This window comes from Parus major, chromosome 8 (genome assembly GCF_001522545.3).
Source record: "Parus major isolate Abel chromosome 8, Parus_major1.1, whole genome shotgun sequence".
NCBI lineage: Eukaryota > Metazoa > Chordata > Aves > Passeriformes > Paridae > Parus > Parus major.
In genome coordinates this window covers 29400706-29418695 of record NC_031777.1, presented here as the reverse complement: position 1 = coordinate 29418695, position 17990 = coordinate 29400706, and the positions used below count along the sequence as shown (strand labels likewise).

At 46.5% G+C, this 17990-nt stretch overlaps 1 protein-coding gene across 1 annotated transcript in view; it reads right to left on the bottom strand.

The window, feature by feature from the left end:
• ROR1 (receptor tyrosine kinase like orphan receptor 1) overlaps positions 1-17990 on the bottom strand; it is a 140347-nt gene that overhangs the window by 29853 nt on the left and 92504 nt on the right. Inside the window, exons 2-4 of the mRNA XM_015636966.2 lie at positions 13654-13725; positions 2400-2687; positions 976-1006 (exon numbers count right to left, since the gene is read on the bottom strand). Coding sequence (XP_015492452.1) covers positions 976-1006; positions 2400-2687; positions 13654-13725 — 391 coding nt within the window. The remainder of the gene's footprint in view (positions 1-975; positions 1007-2399; positions 2688-13653; positions 13726-17990) is intronic.

Here is a 17990-nt window from a genome sequence, read left to right as displayed (position 1 = left end):
TAAAACCACATTTTAGGCTGTTCCATTAGAGGGCATCCTACAACATCCTTTTGTGGTCAGATGCTTCTCCTCATTTATATCCTCTGCAATAATTCATGGAAGATCTTCCAGCAGGAGCCAGGAACATTCCCAGGTTTTTTGCATCCCTTGTAATTGCATTAATTGTATTAACAGATTAATTTTCTGGTTTGGTTGGTTCTGTGTTTCCCTCCCCTCAGCAGGAGAGGTGGATTTTCAATGTTTTTCCACAATGGGAGATGGGAATAAGCTGGGCACAGCACCACAAAACTGATCCCAAGCTTCAGGACAGCCAGAGATCACATTTGGGAACAGTAAGGCACTGAAAAGGTGAGCAGGTTTGATCAGGTGTTTTGAAACTAGAGATACAAGAGAATATTCTCAAAAACTGCCCAAGACAGAGGCTCCACTGCCAAAACACAACGTGGGAAGTGCTCAGACCCTGCAGCAGGAGCCAAACCTGAGCTCCAGGGCTCAGGGAGCTGTGGTACAAACAGCCTCTGCTCCCACCCACCTACTCAATCCTCAAAACCTCGGGTTTCAGACAGTTTATTAATACAGGTACAGAGAGACAGACACAGTTTATGACCCTTAAAATCAGCAAGAAGCCCCTGGGTAGTAAAATCTGCTTGTAAGTGATAAATATTTTCCAGACTGGGCTGTGACATGGATGAAGTACCTGTAGGTGCACAGGAATCACTTCACAGACTGAAGGCACCAGAGGATCTAAAGGTAATAATATTGGAAATTAAGAAGTCTGGGGTAAGAAATAGGAGTTGACACGATAACATGAAAATATAACTGCGAGACAGATAACTCAGTTATAATAAATTACCATCCTCTCTGACTTAAAAAGCAGAATGTAAAAGTGCTCCTGTCACCCTGAATGACAAATGAACTTCTGACTGCTGAAATGCAAGATTAATGAACCCACAGAAGAGACATGAAAGGACTTACGAGGATCCTGGGCTTGCTGTTGGCGGGGGACCTGGAAAAGTGACAGAAGAAAAACAGCAGGATGAGTTACGGCGAGGTAGCGAGCAGGAAGCTTTTGAAAAGCTTTTAAAAGATAAAAGCCCCAGTCTGTGGTGTTGGCTGTGGTTTGTGTAGTTGAACAGAGGAGTGGCAGTCCCTCAGCACCCAGGACAAGGCTGTGTTGGCTACAGAACATGACACGAGGACAATAAACAGGTGAGCAACTCACCCTCCTCTGGAAACTGCCTTAGGAGAACATCTAATGATTAATTTCTTATCAGAAATCAGAAAACATGGGAGATTTATGAAAAAAAAGACAGTGAAACTCATCACATCCATCATTCCCTGTGTGTTATTTGTCCAGCTCCAAAGAGGATTAACCAGGACTGTGTGCAAGTATCTTCATCTCAGTGAATTATTTCCCCCTGCCCGTGGAGGAGGAGAAGACACACAAAACCTGTTTCTTGTTTGGAATCCTCTGAGTGGAAAGATCAGCTTTGAAGGCAGTTATCTCAATATAAACTTGGAAGAAGGAGTGCTTATTTTCCCTGACAGGTATATGTGTGTCTCATCTCAGGCCCTCAGCCTGCAGTGCCAGCTGAAATTTCTCACTCACCAGACACAGAGGTCACTCAGAATAAAGGAGTTTTTCTCCTCTGGGCTGGATCTACCCAGGTACCACATTAATGGGGGCTCAGACTGGGGAAAAGGAGGCTCAGGGGAATTTCTGGCTCTGCACAAGTCCCTGGTAGGAGGGGACAGCCGGGGGGATTTGGGATCTGCTCCCAGGAACAGGGACAGGAGGAGAGGAAACAGCTCCAAGCTGTTCCAGGGGAGGTTTAGATTGGATATTGAGAAAATATCTCCTCCAAAAGTGTTGGAACAGTCTGCCCAAGGCACTGGTGGAGTCACCATCCATGGAAATGTCCAAAAAACACGGATGTGACACTTGGGACATGGTTTAATGGTGGTTGGATGATCTCAGGGGTCTTTTCCAACCTGAAGATTCCGTGATTCTGTGAAAATACAGCTGTTCCTGCACTCCCAGGGATCCAGTTATTTAGGAGATCTGTGGATGGGGCTCAAAGGGCAGAGATGCCACACAACAGGGTCTGACATCTCTCAGGGGTGTCTGATGGCTCCTCAGCTCCCCAGGACCATTTCTCCAAGCTCCATCCCAGGAATGTTTCTGCCCCACCATCCTAACACCCTCCATGGGAATCAGAGCTCCAGCCAGCTCACGGATTCCTGGGCTCTCTACAAACCCTGGCTTTAGGAAATTTAACAAATTTGGCTTTTCCAACCTGACCAATTCCACGACGCCGCTACATCAGCACCCTGCTTTCCCCTGGATAAACACCTCCTCCCAAGCAAGAGCTGGAACAGCCTCAGAGGAGAAAACTCACCAAACTTCACAAAGAGCACCCCAGTGGTGGACACAGTCCTCCTGCCGTTGGTGGCCACGCACTGGAAGTAGCCGGTGTCGGTGGTGTCCAGGTTGCGGATGCGCAGGCGGGAGCCGTAGGGAGTGGCTCGGAAGGAGATCCTGCGGGGCTCCTGCACCACTGGAGCGTCGTTCTTCAGCCACCTGACCGTGGGAGGGGGGTTCCCAGACACCTTGCAGTGCAGCTCTGCTGTCTGGCCCAGGGTGGTGGTGATGTTGTTCATGGGTTCGTCCAGCGTCAGGAAATAATCTGGGGTTGGAGGGAAAAGAAGGGGAATGAAGGATTTGAGAGCAGGGAATGTGATTGTGGAGAAAGCTCCTGCTTGTCTTTGGAGGAGACACAAAGGAGCTGGATATCTGCTGTCTCAACATCTCCTATTTGGCTTCATTTAGCACAGAAGAAACACTGCTGCTCTTTTTTCTTTTATTTTTCCTAACCAATAAACATGAAAATCACCTCAGCGCTCCAGTTGTTCATTTTGATGCTGATCTGCCTCTGCTCATGCCAGAATCCAGCAAAGTACAGGAATATATGAAAGGAATCATTCAGAAGTGAAAATCCTGTTCCCCAAAGAAGCTGAGGCTGCCCCTGGATCCCTGGCAGTGCCCAAGGCCAGGTTGGACAGGGTTTGGAGCAGCCTGGGACAGTGGAAGGTGTCCCTGCCCATGGCAGGGATGGGATGGGATGAGATTTAAGGTCTCTTCCAACACAAACCATCCCAGGATTCTGTGATCCTGTCTCCAAACTGTTTTTAGCGACTCACAGGCAGAGCAGACAGGGTGTTATCCATGATTTTGTAAGCACCAGCTGCAGAGATGAGGAATAAGGATCATATCTGGGAAAGGACACTTGATTCTCAGTATTTCCATGGCTAAGAGAACTGAAGATCACCTCCAACCTGAAACAGGGCTCATGATTGAATAATCAAATTGAATTAGAAATAGGAAGATGAATCTCTCCTAATCCATTCCTGAGCTCTGCCTTCTGTCAAGGGCTGGGCATCCCTCAGGAAAAGGCCCCATTCCTGCTGCTCTGTGTTCACCACTTCATTAAATCCTCTCAAGGCAGGGAGGGACAGGATTGGGGATGGGGAATGGAATCCTCAGGCTTTCATCTCCACGTCAGAGGTTCAAGCAGGGCTGATAGTGCCCAGAGCCATCGTCAGCTGCTGGCTGTCCCAGCAGAGTGGCCAAGGAATGAGAAATCCCCTCTGTATCTGGCTCCTGAACTCCCAGAGCCAAACCAGGAGGTCAAGAAAAGCCAGAATCAGTCAGAGAACTTGGAATCACAGAATTATTTGCATTGGAAGGGACCCTGGAGTTCACCCAGTCCCACCCTTGCCACAGGCAGGGACACTTTCCACTACCCCAGGCTGCTCCAAGCCCTGTCCAGCTTGGCCTTGGACACTTCCAGGGATGAGAAATCCCCAAACTGCTGCTGTGCTCCTTCACTCTCAAGTCCATCTGCAGTTAACTCCAGCGAGAAACCTTCCTAAAAGTGTGAAAAAACCCCTCCAGCATGTTCCAAACCAGCTCAGCCACCTTACCTGCCCAAGTAAGCCACTTCCCTAATTATTCCCTGTAATCTTGGCTTGCCCAGCTCCTCCCTTCATTATGGTTTGTGGAGAGCAGTATCTCTTGCCTTTGTTTTTAATCTGTTTAGCACACAACTTGCTCTGTGTTTGCACAGCACTTTGAACAAGGCCTCCCTGTCCTCACCTGGTCCCAGCAGCCATTTGGGACAAACATTTGGCACCCAGACCCTGCCCCACAGGTATTTTTTTTTTTCCACGTGCATTTTTTCAATTAAGTTCTAATGTGCAGGTGTGAAACCGTGTTTCTCTCTGGGAACACGGGATGGGATGAGAGGGAACGGCCTCAAGTTGCACCAGGAGAGGTTTAGATTGGAAAAAAAAATTCATGGGAAGAGTTGTAAAGTGTTGGAACAGTCTGGCCAGAGCAGTGGTGGAGTCACCATCCCTGGAAATGTCCAAAAAACACGGGGAAGTGGCACTTGGGGACATGGTTTAGTGGTGAACATGGTGGTGGTGAACATGATGATCTCAGGGGTCTTTTCCAACCTGAAGATTCTGTGATTCTGTGCAAATACAGCTGTTCCTGCACTCCCAGGGATCCAGTTATTTAGGAGATCTGTGGATGGGGCTCAAAGGGCAGAGATGCCACACAACAGGGTCTGACATCTCTCAGAGGTGTCTGATGGCTCCTCAGCTCCCCAGGACCATTTCTCCAAGCTCCATCCCAGGAATGTTTCTGCCCCACCATCCTAACACCCTCCATGGGAATCAGAGCTCCAGCCAGCTCACGGATTCCAATCTGGGTTTAAAAAAGTAATTTATAGAATTCCTGATCATGTTCTGGAGACTGCTTCAGACATCTCCAGCCTAACAGGGAGAGAAAGAGCCCTGGGATGGGCTGGCTGACAAACAGCACGGTGAACAGAATGGTTTAAAGGTCCTGAGGGATACAGGAGAGGAAAATAAAGGAGTGAGGGTGTAGGGCAGGTTTCCAAAGCCTGGATTTTGAAGTATCAGTAGAAATCCTAGGTCAGTGAAAAATTGTGGCTGCAATTTCTCTGTAGGGACCAACAGAAGTGGCCTCAGGAGCTGCTGACTCCTCTAATTGTTCTCCACCTTCCTCCATGAGCTATTGCAGAAACACTAAAACAAATTCATCTGCTAAATTCACCCTAGATTAGCCTTCAGATCCATAAATTTAACATCTGAATCAGAAACCAGATGAAGCAGCTCACCTGAGATGAGAATTAAGCAGGGCGGGTTTGGAGCCATTGGGAGCTCTGGGAGATGTTTCTCACAGATGAAGCAGTTTTGGAATTAAAAATGAGCTCCTCAAAAGCCTTGGATTGTTACTGAGGCACTCAAAATGATGAGTATCCCTTCCCTGGCGTGCACCAAACTCATCCATTGCTGCCCTTGCCTGGTGTGGAGGGGCTGGAGAAAAGCCCAATTGTGTTTTTATTTTGTCTCTCACCTGCCAAAGCCCATCAAAGATGAAATTCTTCCCTGTGAGGGTGTGAGGCCCTGGCACAGGGTGCCCAGAGAAGCTGTGGCTGCCCCTGGATCCCTGGAAGTGTCCAAGGCCAGGTTGGAGCAATCTGGGATAATGGGAGGTGTCCCATGGCAGGGATGGAATGGGAGGAGCTTTAAGGTCCCTTCCAATCCAAACCATTTCACCATAATTCATCTGACCCTCTCCTGCCATCCCCGAGCTCTCCAGGTGGAGCTGACTCCCTCTGACCTAAAGAACAATTTCCTAGGAAAAAGGATGGTTTTGTGCACTGGGAACGATCCAGTCTGGTGGCACCAGCCCTTGGAAAGTCTGAGTTTAATCCTGGCTTGGAGCAGCCTTGGGTGAATCAGCTCAGTTGTGATTTTTAGAAGAGCCAAAGGGAAGTAGACACCCAAAGCCAATCAAAGCTCACATGGGATTTGTGCAACTAAGGCCTTTTAAAAACAGCCTTAAACCTTTTGGCTCGATGTCTCCAGCCATAAAGTGAGGATAATAATCCCTCTTACATCATGGGGAGGCTGCTATGTACATTAATGAGATAATGCTCATAAAGCACTTTGAAGGTGAAAAGTGCTATATTGGGATAAGCACTGTTATTATATTTTAAGTTAAATCTCAGGGTTTTGAGCACAGAACAAAAGCCTGTCCATATTTTAGAGTGGCACTCTATAAAAACATTTGGGAAATGTTTTAATTTACAGAAGTACGGGAGAATAGCCTGAAAGAGTTCTAAATAAAATTTAGCCCACCTATAATTTAATAATAGCCAAACTGATTTTTTTTTAATTTGTAAAAACAATTTACTGCTGGGCCTAGACCCTGAATGCCAAGTTTCAGCCCACAGAGAGGGTTTTTTTTAATGGCTGAGTTATAAACCCTTGAAAAATGCTGACAGCCCCTTTACTAGAGCAGCACTAGCGGGTGCCCTATAATGAACTTTTAAATGACTTGAGATAATATCTGGAAAGCCAAGCCTGAAATATATTTCTGGGTTTGAGCCATTGCCAAGGCAAACACAACACATCATAAGTCATCCTCATGATTCTGAGCGCATAAATTGGAGACACTGCATATAAAACCCAAATATTAGGTATCCTTCATGGCCAAACTTTCTGCTGGTTTGATGTTACAGAACAGCAACAGCTGTGCAAGGACGAAATGTAGAGCGTTGCGTGTCTCCAAAGAAGAAAAGTGTCTGTATTTCCACAGCTTTGCCTTGACATTGTTAAATAGGAGCCTGCCCAGTCCTAATAAATCCTCCTCTATTCTACTACTTTTAAGTGGAACCCAGGTGGCTTTCAAAATAAAAGCTCGTCCTGGCCGGCCAAGGAATGTTAATCTGCTCTGTGACCACATGGTTACTCCATCTTAAATTACCAAAGACACATCTCAGAGCAGTAACGCCCTCCTGGCTTGCAGGAGGATTTTGCTGGCCACAGCGAGACCTTTCCCCCCCAGCACCGTGTGTGCTGCATGTTTCTGATTTCACAAGGTGTTTAAAGCACGATGGGGATGCAGGATTAGACCCTGGAAGGGTCATTTTATGAGAAGAGTTGTTGTTTCATTTATCCTTCTCTTTCTGCCCTTCTGATCTTTCGGAATATTCAAAGCAAAACTGAAATTAAAGGCTCTGCTCAAGCCTGAACCAGCTTTAATCCAGGTGCACAGGAGAGGCTGCTGAGCCAAGTTCCTTCTGCTACAGATGGGGAACAACACAGGTCTCTGCAAACATCTCCAGACCTTGCCTCAAGCAGCTGTGGGGACACCTTTTCCAGCTGCTGGCCTGGAGAAGTTGTTTCATTCTGGATTTGAAGACTCAATCCTGCACTGCAGCACAGAAAGCAGAACTGGAGTTAGGCACCGGGACACCGATATTCCAGAGCTTATTGTATTTGTGGAATCCTGGAATGGTTTGGGCTGGGAGGGACCTCAAGGATCAGCTCATTCCATGGGCAGGGATCCTTCCACCAGACCAGGCTGATCAATCCCTGTCCAACCTGGCCTTGAAATGATGATTGTGAGCAGAAAGGTTTGGCAGCTCCCTGGCTCCTCGTCACTGCACACACTGGAGAAATGCCCAAAAGTGTCTCAGGGAAAGCTGCATTTTCATTCAGAGCCTTGGATTGTCCACAAGTCCAGAGTGGTGCCACACCTGGATGTGCTCCATCCTCACAAATATCAGCACCACCACTGTTATAAATACACCTCTGTTTATCACAACCACTGAGCTGACTCCACTGGAAATTTTCCATACGGAATTGTCGTCTTTGGAAAAGGCCAAGAACACAGAGTCCACCCAGAGTGAAGACGCTGGAGGGGCTGCCTCAGGAAAAGGAAGAAGCAGGATTTCTGATGGAAGTGTGGAATCCCTTGGAAAAAGGATTCACCATGGATTGCTGGATGTGCCCATAACTCCCCGTGGGGTCTGATCACCAGACCTTGTTATTAAAAGGGATAAAAGGAAAACTCCCACTTGGAATTTCACTTCTTTGAAATGAATAAAGAGGAATGACAGTGGGAGGGAAGAGATGCTGTGCTCAAGTCGTGATCTGGCAACTCCTGAAGAATATCAGGGTTGAAGAAGTCCAGATAATCACTGGAAATATCCAATTGGAAATACCCAGTGTCTGCAGTCTTGGGACAAAAGGAAACCCTCCTGAGCTTGCCCAGCTTTACTTCCAATGGGTTTCCTCAGAGATGTGCAGGAGTCAATTTGGGATTCATGTGGAATTCTGTCCTGGACTTTCCCTTCCCAAATTCCATCCAGAGGCTTCAGTGCCACCCAGGATAACTCACTGAGCTCAGCCAGGCGGGGCACAGCTCGAGGCCTGATGGATTTCAGGTCTCCACGAGTGACCACCACTGGCATTCTCAGAATTAATGTTTGTATTCTGATAATTGGCAAGAGAGAGACGGTGCTGGGCTTGTGGAGGGAAAGCAGACTTCCAAAAAATCATCTGGAGCCTGAATCCCACCGCTTTTGGATGGGAACTGGACAATTCGCTGCCCTCCATGAACTCTTGAACGTGTTTGGGAGTTGCTTCTGCCCCTCCTTTCATCAGACAACCCTGAGGTTTAAGGACAGATGTCTAAGGGGTCACTTTGAGGGGAAATGAAGCTTTTCTTTACTCAGGAACCAGTTTTATAGCCCAAGTAGGAAACCTCTAAACTTTATCACCAAAAAAAAAAAAAGTGATTTGGAATAGGTAAACAAATGTCCACATCCAGCTATAAAGCCAACTACTGAAAACCATCAAGGGATTTTGTTGTCACTTTAGAAGCTGCTCTGCAGTAAAGAGCCACAAAGAAAAACTCAAGCATTAAAGGGAGGGCGTATGGAAAGGTATGTGCCTCAAGATTAATGCCGTGGAGTCAAAGAAAAGCTGTTATTTCTGACATTTTGACATAGCATCACTTTAGGATCTGGTTCTTATTAGCCCTTTCTGTGCCTTTTAAAGGCCTATTTTTTTTCTTTTTTCAACCAAAAATGTCAGGAAATTTGGAACAGAAACGTACAATAAAACACGTCCCTTGACCCTCTGATCTATCAATCCTTCAAATAAACAAAGATAGCTGGATGAGCCAGGAAAAGGTTTTTATATATAGTTACCTTATGTATAATGGTCAATATTCACTGCACACACTCAGATTATATAAAAAATCCCATGTAAGTGAAGCTTTTTGTGAAATATTTTTGCCATGAAAGCCCAAAGTTACTCGGGGTGGTTTCATTTTCAGGCCGAGTTCTGTGACCTTCGAATTTCACACCCTGTATTATTTATAAATGAGACATTCAAGAAACACAAATTCTCAAATAAAAACGTGCACTCCGCCAGTGGAAAAGCAAACAAAAGGAGCTAATGTAGTGTGGCTAAAAAAATTTTCAAACAAAGTAGCGGTAATTTACTGCCCTGCTACTAACGGGACCCCACAAATCGAATCAGAACCCTGAGCCCCATCAGGGGAGCTTGATTTACCCCATATCCCCCAGATAATAAAGGAAAATAGAAAGGTAAATTGTGCATGAACGTGAAAGCTGTAATTCTTCCCCTTTCAGCACACGTATCAAATTCGCATCCAGTGATTTCAAAGGAGAATCTGGAATCTCTGAAGGGCTGGGACCAAAGGCAGGAGGCCTCGATCCACCTGGTTTTCCCCATGTTTGGTTGTGTTTATGTTGTTTAGGAGTCAAATCCTCCCTGGGAGCTCACTGAGATTTTCCCTCTAAGAGCTCACAGCCAGGACCTTTCCCTGGAAAGGAAGGACTGGAAGGACGTGCCAAGGTGGCAGCTTCAGCCTGGATTTGTCACATGAGCAGCCCTGGATGTCCTGCAGAACTTCCACAGCCTCCTCCTGTGCTGGAGCTGTTGTCCAGCCTTTCCAGGGAATGTCCTGCCCACACCAGAATCTCCAGGAGGTTCAGGACACGCCACGTCTCCCATCCCTCATCTGGACCCCCCTCAGTAATTTTGTGCTGTGGATCTGCAGCCCATCCCAGGGGAGGGATGCTGGAGGTGATCCTTGATAAACCTTTGAATGTAAAGGATAAATCCCAGCTGAATCTTCAGCTGTAAAATCCTCACTCCTGCTGCCAAGCTCTCCAGGGAATGTTGGCTCCAGGGAGCACCGTGGGACTGAGAAGTGCTGTGCCCCACGGAGGCTGTGGGGAGCTCAAAGCCTGGGCTTGGGATCGTGGATGTCTGGAAATGGAGGTGCTTCCCAAGCTCCAAGGATTTATATTTGTTTGCCAGAGCTGACAGGCCATGAAAGGAAAAGGAAAATGGCAAAAAACTCACAGTAAGGGTTCTGTTTGGAAGCTGAAGGACCAAGGGAAGAGCTCCTGGGAGGAAGAACCGGCAGAAGAAATGAGCTGCAGCCCTGCCCCAGTGCCCTCAGCTCAGCTCAGCCACAGGCAGGACACATCCCTGTGCCTCTGGAGGAGGGATGAGGGATTCCTCAGGTGGGAATGGGGGCACAATTCCCATTGCAGGGAAGCTGCAGTGACAGCAGCACTCTCTTACCCCCTGCAGAATGAACAGCCACTGAAGCTGAATCCTACTCACAGCTAAAATAATATTCCAAACTCAGCTCCTTCCTGGCAAAGACTCCAATATTATCTTTGCCTAAGGATGAAGAGATGCCAAACAATTCCTCCAGTGTAGCAGATGTAAATAGGCTCTCATTCCAATTCAGACCTGTTTCTTTGTCAATAAACTGACACAGGATGGAAGGAAGAGGGAGAAGTTTTCCTTCCATGATCTGTTTTGTGGGATAGGAGCTGCTGAACGCAGGGCTCTTCATCTTTCTAAAGAAGGAAAAGGAGATGGGAAACTGGGAGCTTTCCCAAACAAAGAGCTGGAGCTGTGAGGGGACAGGAGGGGAGGCAGCGTGCAGGGAAGGAGAAATCCAAGGAGAAATAAATCCCTGTGCCACGGGGCAGTGCAGGAGCACATGGGGATGAGGCTTCTCCCAGCCTCTTGCAGCAATGGTCCCCACGAGAGATCTCCCAGCTGGGGCTGCTCCAGGCTCCCGCAGCCAAAGGGAATCCCAACCAAAAACCTGAGAGTGGAAAGTTTCACATCTGCCACCAGCTCCTTGGAATGGGGCTTTTCCTACCACCAGAGCCCCCTTTTCCCCTCAGCTTCACTTATTTCTCCTTACAAAATTCAATATTTCTAGGGTCATATTTTCATTTCTCTGTCTCCCTCATGGCATTCCCTCTACACACCACAGTTTACCAGCAGGGAAAGAGAGAGAAATGCTCAGAGCTAAATCTCCCCTGTTTTAAAAGTGATTATTTTTTATTTTCTATACCCAGTTTGTTTGTTTTTTTAAGGTTTTGGTGAGAAACCACCTCCTCCCTCCCATCAATCGTTGCTTTCAACAGCTCTTCACGGGTGGCTGCGTCTCTTTTAAATTCATTTCCTGGTAAAAAGAATAAACAGGCAACTGTTTAATGCTGTCGATTTAGCTTATTTAATAGAAATTGAAACCTGAATAGGGCTCAGTTGTAAGATAATCACCGCAGAACTCACACGGTGAGGAAAAGCACCAGATTAAGTCATTATTTTAAAATGCAGAATATTATTATCAAGCTGTTCCTCCTTCCCCAACTCCAGCACACGCTGGAGGAGGAGATGCTCATTTCCAAAAGGCAGCAGGTAGAGTTGGAACCACTTAGATTAATTGGGAAATCTGGTTGGAAACTGCTTTCATGTGGTGAACTCAACAGGCTCTGAAATGAGTTTTACTGGGACGCCGGCGTGACCTCCTGGAAGACAAGTGGATTTCAACTCCCTGAGACACAAAACAAATGGGAAGCCAGCCTCATTTTCTCCTCTGAGCTTTCCACTGCCCGGCTCAGCGTGTGCTTGATCCAAGCTGGAATTTCCAAGGCTTTGAGGAGAAGGAGCAGCTCCCACATGAAAGCTCCTGTTGGTGCCTTGGACAAGCCAAAACCTGCGAGCCTTTGCTGGCAGGAGCCGCCCCTCTGACGAAGCTTTTGGGGCACAAACAGGTCCTAATCCCGTATGTAAATCCGTGTTTAGGTGTGGGAGCTGCCAGCACTGGAAATGTTAATGAGCTCCAGCAAAGGGGCCTGGTAATCCCCCAGGAATGCGGGATCCTGCCCAAGCGCTGCTAATTGCCGCATTCCAGGTGGATTAAAAACCAGCAACTTCATTTTACCTGTTTCTGACAATATCTCCAGCTCGGGAACAGGTGCCATGGGGGGAATGTGGGAGATGGTTCAGTCACAGAGTGGCAGCTCTGCTTGGACTCTCCAAAGTCAAAGTTTTGCTTTCTCTGGCATTTCTGAACTTTTGAGTGGATTTGTGGCCTTTACTTTGATTTTCTAGGTCATTTGATTATTTCCTGCTTTCTGAAGAACCAAAGAAAACTGCCAAACAGGGAACAAACATGGAAAAAGAGCAGGTTTAGATGGGATACCAGGAAGAAATCCTTCCCTGCGAGGGTGGGGATGTCCTTGCACAGGGTGCCCAGAGCAGCTGGGGCTGTCCCTGGATCCCTGGAAGCATCCAAGGCCAGGCTGGATCACCCTGGGACAGTGGGAGGTGTCCCTGGGGTGGCACTGGATGGGCTTTAAGGTCCCTCCCAACCCAAACCACTCTGAGATTCCATGATCCTGCCCAAGGGAAGCACCACCTTCACTTGTCCCCAGCTTTGGGACGTTCCCTGAGCACAGCCCAGACCTGCCATGGGCACGTGGGATAAGAAATCCATTCTGTCAACACCTTCCCTCAGCAGTTTGCTGGGACTTGGGAATTCTCTGCTGAATGACCACAAGCTTCTGTCCCTTTCCCACCAGCAAGCACCAGCCCTTTGACTTTCATCTTCTCCACTGTGTCCTGGGTCACCAGAAAGTCCTGCTCCTTCCCTGCTGGGAAGGCAGATGTGAAAAAATCAACCTAAAGTACCCAGAATTACATATTCTCCTCATCCTTAAGCCCAGAAAACATATTTATGCATAAACATCAAACATTATGAACACATGTTCAAAAAAAATTAACAAAACACAGACAAAACCAGTTGGGAAAACCATCTGGGGTAGAATTCCACTATGGGAAATTTCCATCTCAACAGTAAATGGTTGGCAAATGAAAAGTGATGCAGGAATTGCACAGTGAGGGTGGCTAAGAGCATCCTCAAAGATGCACAGGTTTGACTCAGGAGCTGCAGCCACTGCCTTGCAATGAGGGAATCTCAGCAATTTGCCTTAAATTTGCAGTGATTAATTTAAAAAATGAAGGAGAATTATAAATCTCTCTTTTTCTTACAAATTACATCTAACTGCCACCTGCAGTTATTATTAAAGCCTCAAAATTTCATGATAAAATACATCAGAACAAACTGAGTGCCTGATGCTTGTGAATTTTGAGTTCAAATCCCAAGATCCACCAGAAAAAAATGTGTCACAGAACATCTTGAAATATTTTTGCCACGTGGAACATTTTCCTGGTACAAGAAATGAACACAGCAATCTCCAGAAATCACAGAATGGAATTAAATGACAAAAGCTCCTGAGGTGAATGAGGTTTATCTTGAATACCCCCTGACCCTCTTTGTTTGCTGATTTGGTCAAGTTGAGAAAAATTGAGATTTTAAAATGTGATTTCAGGTGGTTTTGGGGTTTTTTTCTGCCTGCTTACCTTTATCTAATTCACTTGAGATGTTCCATGACGATGTGGGCATGAAATCAGCAACAACCGAGGAATTCACTCCTGGAAGGGGAAAAGAGAAAAACCACGAGATGCTGTTAATATATGGATTCTATATCATCAGGAATCAAGTTGCTGTCACAGGAATAAAGTGATTTGATGCTCTGTGCTGGCAGGCTGAGCCATCTGGGCAGCAGAAGCAGCCAAGGGGGAAAAGGCAGCGGGCCAGGGCTGGAGTTTGTTTTGCAGTGCTGTTCATAACGAGGCCTCGTGCTAATTAAGCAGCCGATCTTTGGCATGGATTTGACCCACCCTAAAATCTCTCCATGGGTTTTAGAGAGGGAGAATGACTCTGCAGTGGTAGAGCTGAGGGAAACACGGTGCTGAGAGGCTGCTGGAGGTGTTGTCTATTAATATTTACAAGATATTTGAGTTCAGAAAAACCCAGGTGCACGAGGAGGGATGTGGTTTGTGCACTGCAGGTAACAGGGCTCCTTGTGTGAAAACTCCTGGAAACAGGGCTGGAAGGACTGATCTGAACTCCAGCAGCTCCTGCTCATTGCTGGGAGAATTCTTTACTCTTCAGAAAAAAGCTGAATGGAGATTTTAGTCTGTATTTATATTTTTACCTATTGTGAAACAGCAAATCACAGGGAGGGTGGTGTTGAGCCAGCACATCCTGCCTCAGCTCTAGGTCATAGCAGAACATTCCCTGTTAGCCAAACTTCATCCAGCATCCAGGATTTACTGTGGCCCTACAACAGCAGATCCACATGCAGCCTGTGAAGCTGCTCAGGCATCAGGGAAGGCTTTTGGGGTCATCCCCTAGGGATAAATAGGTTTTATATCCCACAGGGATAAATAGGTTTTATATGAGCTTTAGTGAGTGATGGTGGGAGGGTGGGAAAAAGAGGTGTGCACACACATATTCCATGGCATGGGAAAGCAGAGCATCTCCTGATTCCCTGTGAGCCCTGAGAAAGCTGGAGAAGGAGGAGAGCGATGTTGGGTGGCAGTGAGTGTGGGAGAGGGAATGTGAAATAAAACCAAGCACTGCTCAGGGTGCCAGTCCTGGAAAAATGCACTGAAAATGAACAACCCACAGCCCAATCCTGCACCCTGGAGGGACCCCCAGTGCTGGGTGATCTCAGAGGTGCACAGGGAAGGCAGAGTTGGGATGCTGTGAGTTAGAGAACAGGAATGTTCTGAAGTGCATTCGTTTCACTTTGACACCATCCTTCAGCTTATTCCCAGATTTCACTCATAAAACACGGCATGCAAGGATCTGCAAAAATGTCCTGCCTTTATTTGATGTGTTGGCAACTCTTGTATTTCATTAAAAACCACAAGAAATTGTAAACACCAGGTCACACAAACCCTTTGGCTCAGACACAGCCAGTGCCCTCTTTACAAGTTAGGCCTGGCTTAAAATCTCCGCTGGCAGCACTGCTCATCCAACACTGCCAAGTGTTCCCAGTGCAAACACGGAATCTGACTGATCAGAACTCCCCATGAGCACATCCCCAGGGCAGAACCCACTGCTGGCACAGGCCCTGGGCACGGGGAAGTGGCACCAGCTGAGATTTTGACCCACTGAGTCCATCTCTTCTCACTCTCTGCTTTTAATTAACAGCTGAGCTTGTCTAACACACATAACCCTTGTCTAACCCAAATTTTAACCCACATGGCTTAAACTTTCCAGGGTATAAGGAAAAAAAAAAGCAGATCCAGTGCCAAGATTGCTGTCATGGAGGGTAGGTGACAAACAACCAGTGGCCAAACACTGCCCAGGAGCTGGTGGGTGTCAGGCTGTAGCAGAGGTGGGGATGCTTGGTTGGTTCCCTACCCCTCCTCTCCCTGCTCCTGACTCCAGGACTGGGATCTGAGGTGCTGCTGGTTCCACAGGCACAGCTCAGACCCACAGTGGGTTACCTCAGTCACACACTCACTTCTGGCACTCCACAATGGATTTACTGTAGCTACTTTGGCTCACCTGGAAATATTTTAGTATGAAGAGCCCACGAAACAATTGTATTCTGCCAACAGGTAACACACATTAACCAAAATTAAACAGGAAGTACTAACAACACCTTGACCACATGCAGCATTTTGTTATTTAAAACTCCAGAACTGACAACACAATGACCACAGGCAGTATTTTGTTATTTAAAACTCCAGAGCTGACAACACAATGACCACATGCAGCATTTTGTTATTTAAAACTCCAGAATGTTCATATTGATGTTTTCTTAAGCAGGCTTTGAAAACATGGCCATGAATCTCACAGAGCAGACACCCATCAGCTCATCTACAGTAGAAACCACATTGGAAGACCAAACTTTGCTGTTTCTGGAAGTTCTGCAGGCTGGTGACTGGTGATTTTCTGCTTTTTCCTCAATTAAAGTTCCAAAGAAGAACAAAGCATCACCGTGTCCATAGTGACTTTATTTCATCCAAGGGAACTCACAGAGCAGCTACACCATGTAGGAACAAACCACTCCAATGCAGGAAAATAAAACATCCCAGAAAAAAAGTCCAGGAGACACCCCTGAATTCCATTTCTACCTGTGATGACTCAGGATTGCTGGGAATGAGAGTGAAAGTGTTGCCACCTCCCCTTGGAAAAGCTCTGGGATAATTCCAGGTGAGTTCCCAGCCAGCCCTGGGAAGGGATGAGTCAGGGATTTGCTCCCAGCATTTGGGGCACTGGAACAGACTTGCCCATTTGCTGTCACCTCTTCAAAACAGGAGACACAAATCTGCCTGATACCACAGAATCACAGGATTACTGAGGTTGGAAAAGCCCTCCCAGGTCATCAGTTCCAAGCTGTGCCTGATCCCCACCTTGTCCCCAGCCCTGACATCCTCATTCCTTGGACACCCCCAGGGATGGGGACTCCAGCTCCTTCCAAGACCTTTCCACCCCTTCCATGAGGAAATTCCTCCTGGTGTCCAACCTGACCCTTCCCTGGCACTGCTCGAGGCCGTTTTTTCTTGTCCTGTCAATATTGCAACTGAATTTTGAATGTGGAGTTTAAAAACCAATTCTTACTTCTTAAAACTTCCCTAAAGCCCAGCTTTAACTTGAACAAATCAGATCTGTTTGGAAGAAGAGTCAGCCTGAGAAATGTGATCAGCAGACAGAGCCATTATCCCGTTAAGGTTGCATCCATGATCCCATGGAATCATTCCAGATGAATGATGACTCTTCCTAACACTGGCAAGATAATTATCTGTTCCAACCTATTAAGAAACAAGGGGTTTAAGTTAATGAGAAGTCACAACGGGCTGTGAAAAGCCAAGTAAAGTAAAATTCAAACACACTTCCCACGGAGAAGTTGGCCAAGGTCTGATTTTATCGCTGCATTGCACAAGTGTGGAGTGAATTTCACACTTGTCAGGCCTTGTAAAGCCTTTGTGATTAAATAAACTTCTGTAAGGTTTACAAAAAGCTGTACCTGTGTTTGTAAGATGAACTAGAGACTGTAAGTCAAAGAAAGAAGATAACTGAGATGACATCAAGCCCAGAAATAATTGAAAATGTTAATGGGGAATAAATCTGTTGTGCAGAAAAAGGGAGAGAGCGAAATGAATCTAGAAATGAGGATATCCTGCTTGCCAGACTCCGGAGCACGAGGAATGGACACTTCCAGTGGAAGCATGGCCTGGGATGGACCTTTTGGAGCAGAGATGGAAATCCCACCTTTTTTAAGGTGGAAAATAAGTCCCATTAAAATATGCAAACTAAAGATTCCAAGTGTCTTCACACCCAGGGTTAATTTTATGCCCCAATGCGAAGCCAAATTGATAGAATTATTTATTTATTATTACAATCAGGAGTAATTTGGTTTTTCCTGATAGAAAAATGAATGTGATTGCAATTCAGATCTCACTGCAGGATACCCAAAACAGCAAAAAGGACAAGGAGGTGTTTGGAGGAGAAGTCTGAATAATAAGATAAACTATTCAGAAAAAGTTTTCCAAGCTCCTCTCTGAGCAGAAAGCAGAAATCTCACTTGATTCCAAGTGAGCTTTGTTATCCTGTGAAGGAATTTGCCTAAGGAAGTGATAAAAGCCCAATTTCCCAAGACATTAAAAACAAGATTGGGCAAGACATGGCTGCAGACACCAACGGGGAGTTATCCCAGGCTGGCAGCAGGGTCAGGGCAGGACAACCTCACAGGGGATTTAGGCACAGCTCTTTTTGGCCAAATCACCCATCAATATTTTATAGCTGAAACATCACCCCCCTCCCTTAAAGCAGGGAATAAAATCTCCAGCAAATAAACTCCTCAGCTCTCCCACTTGGATAGAACTTCAGGAAAACA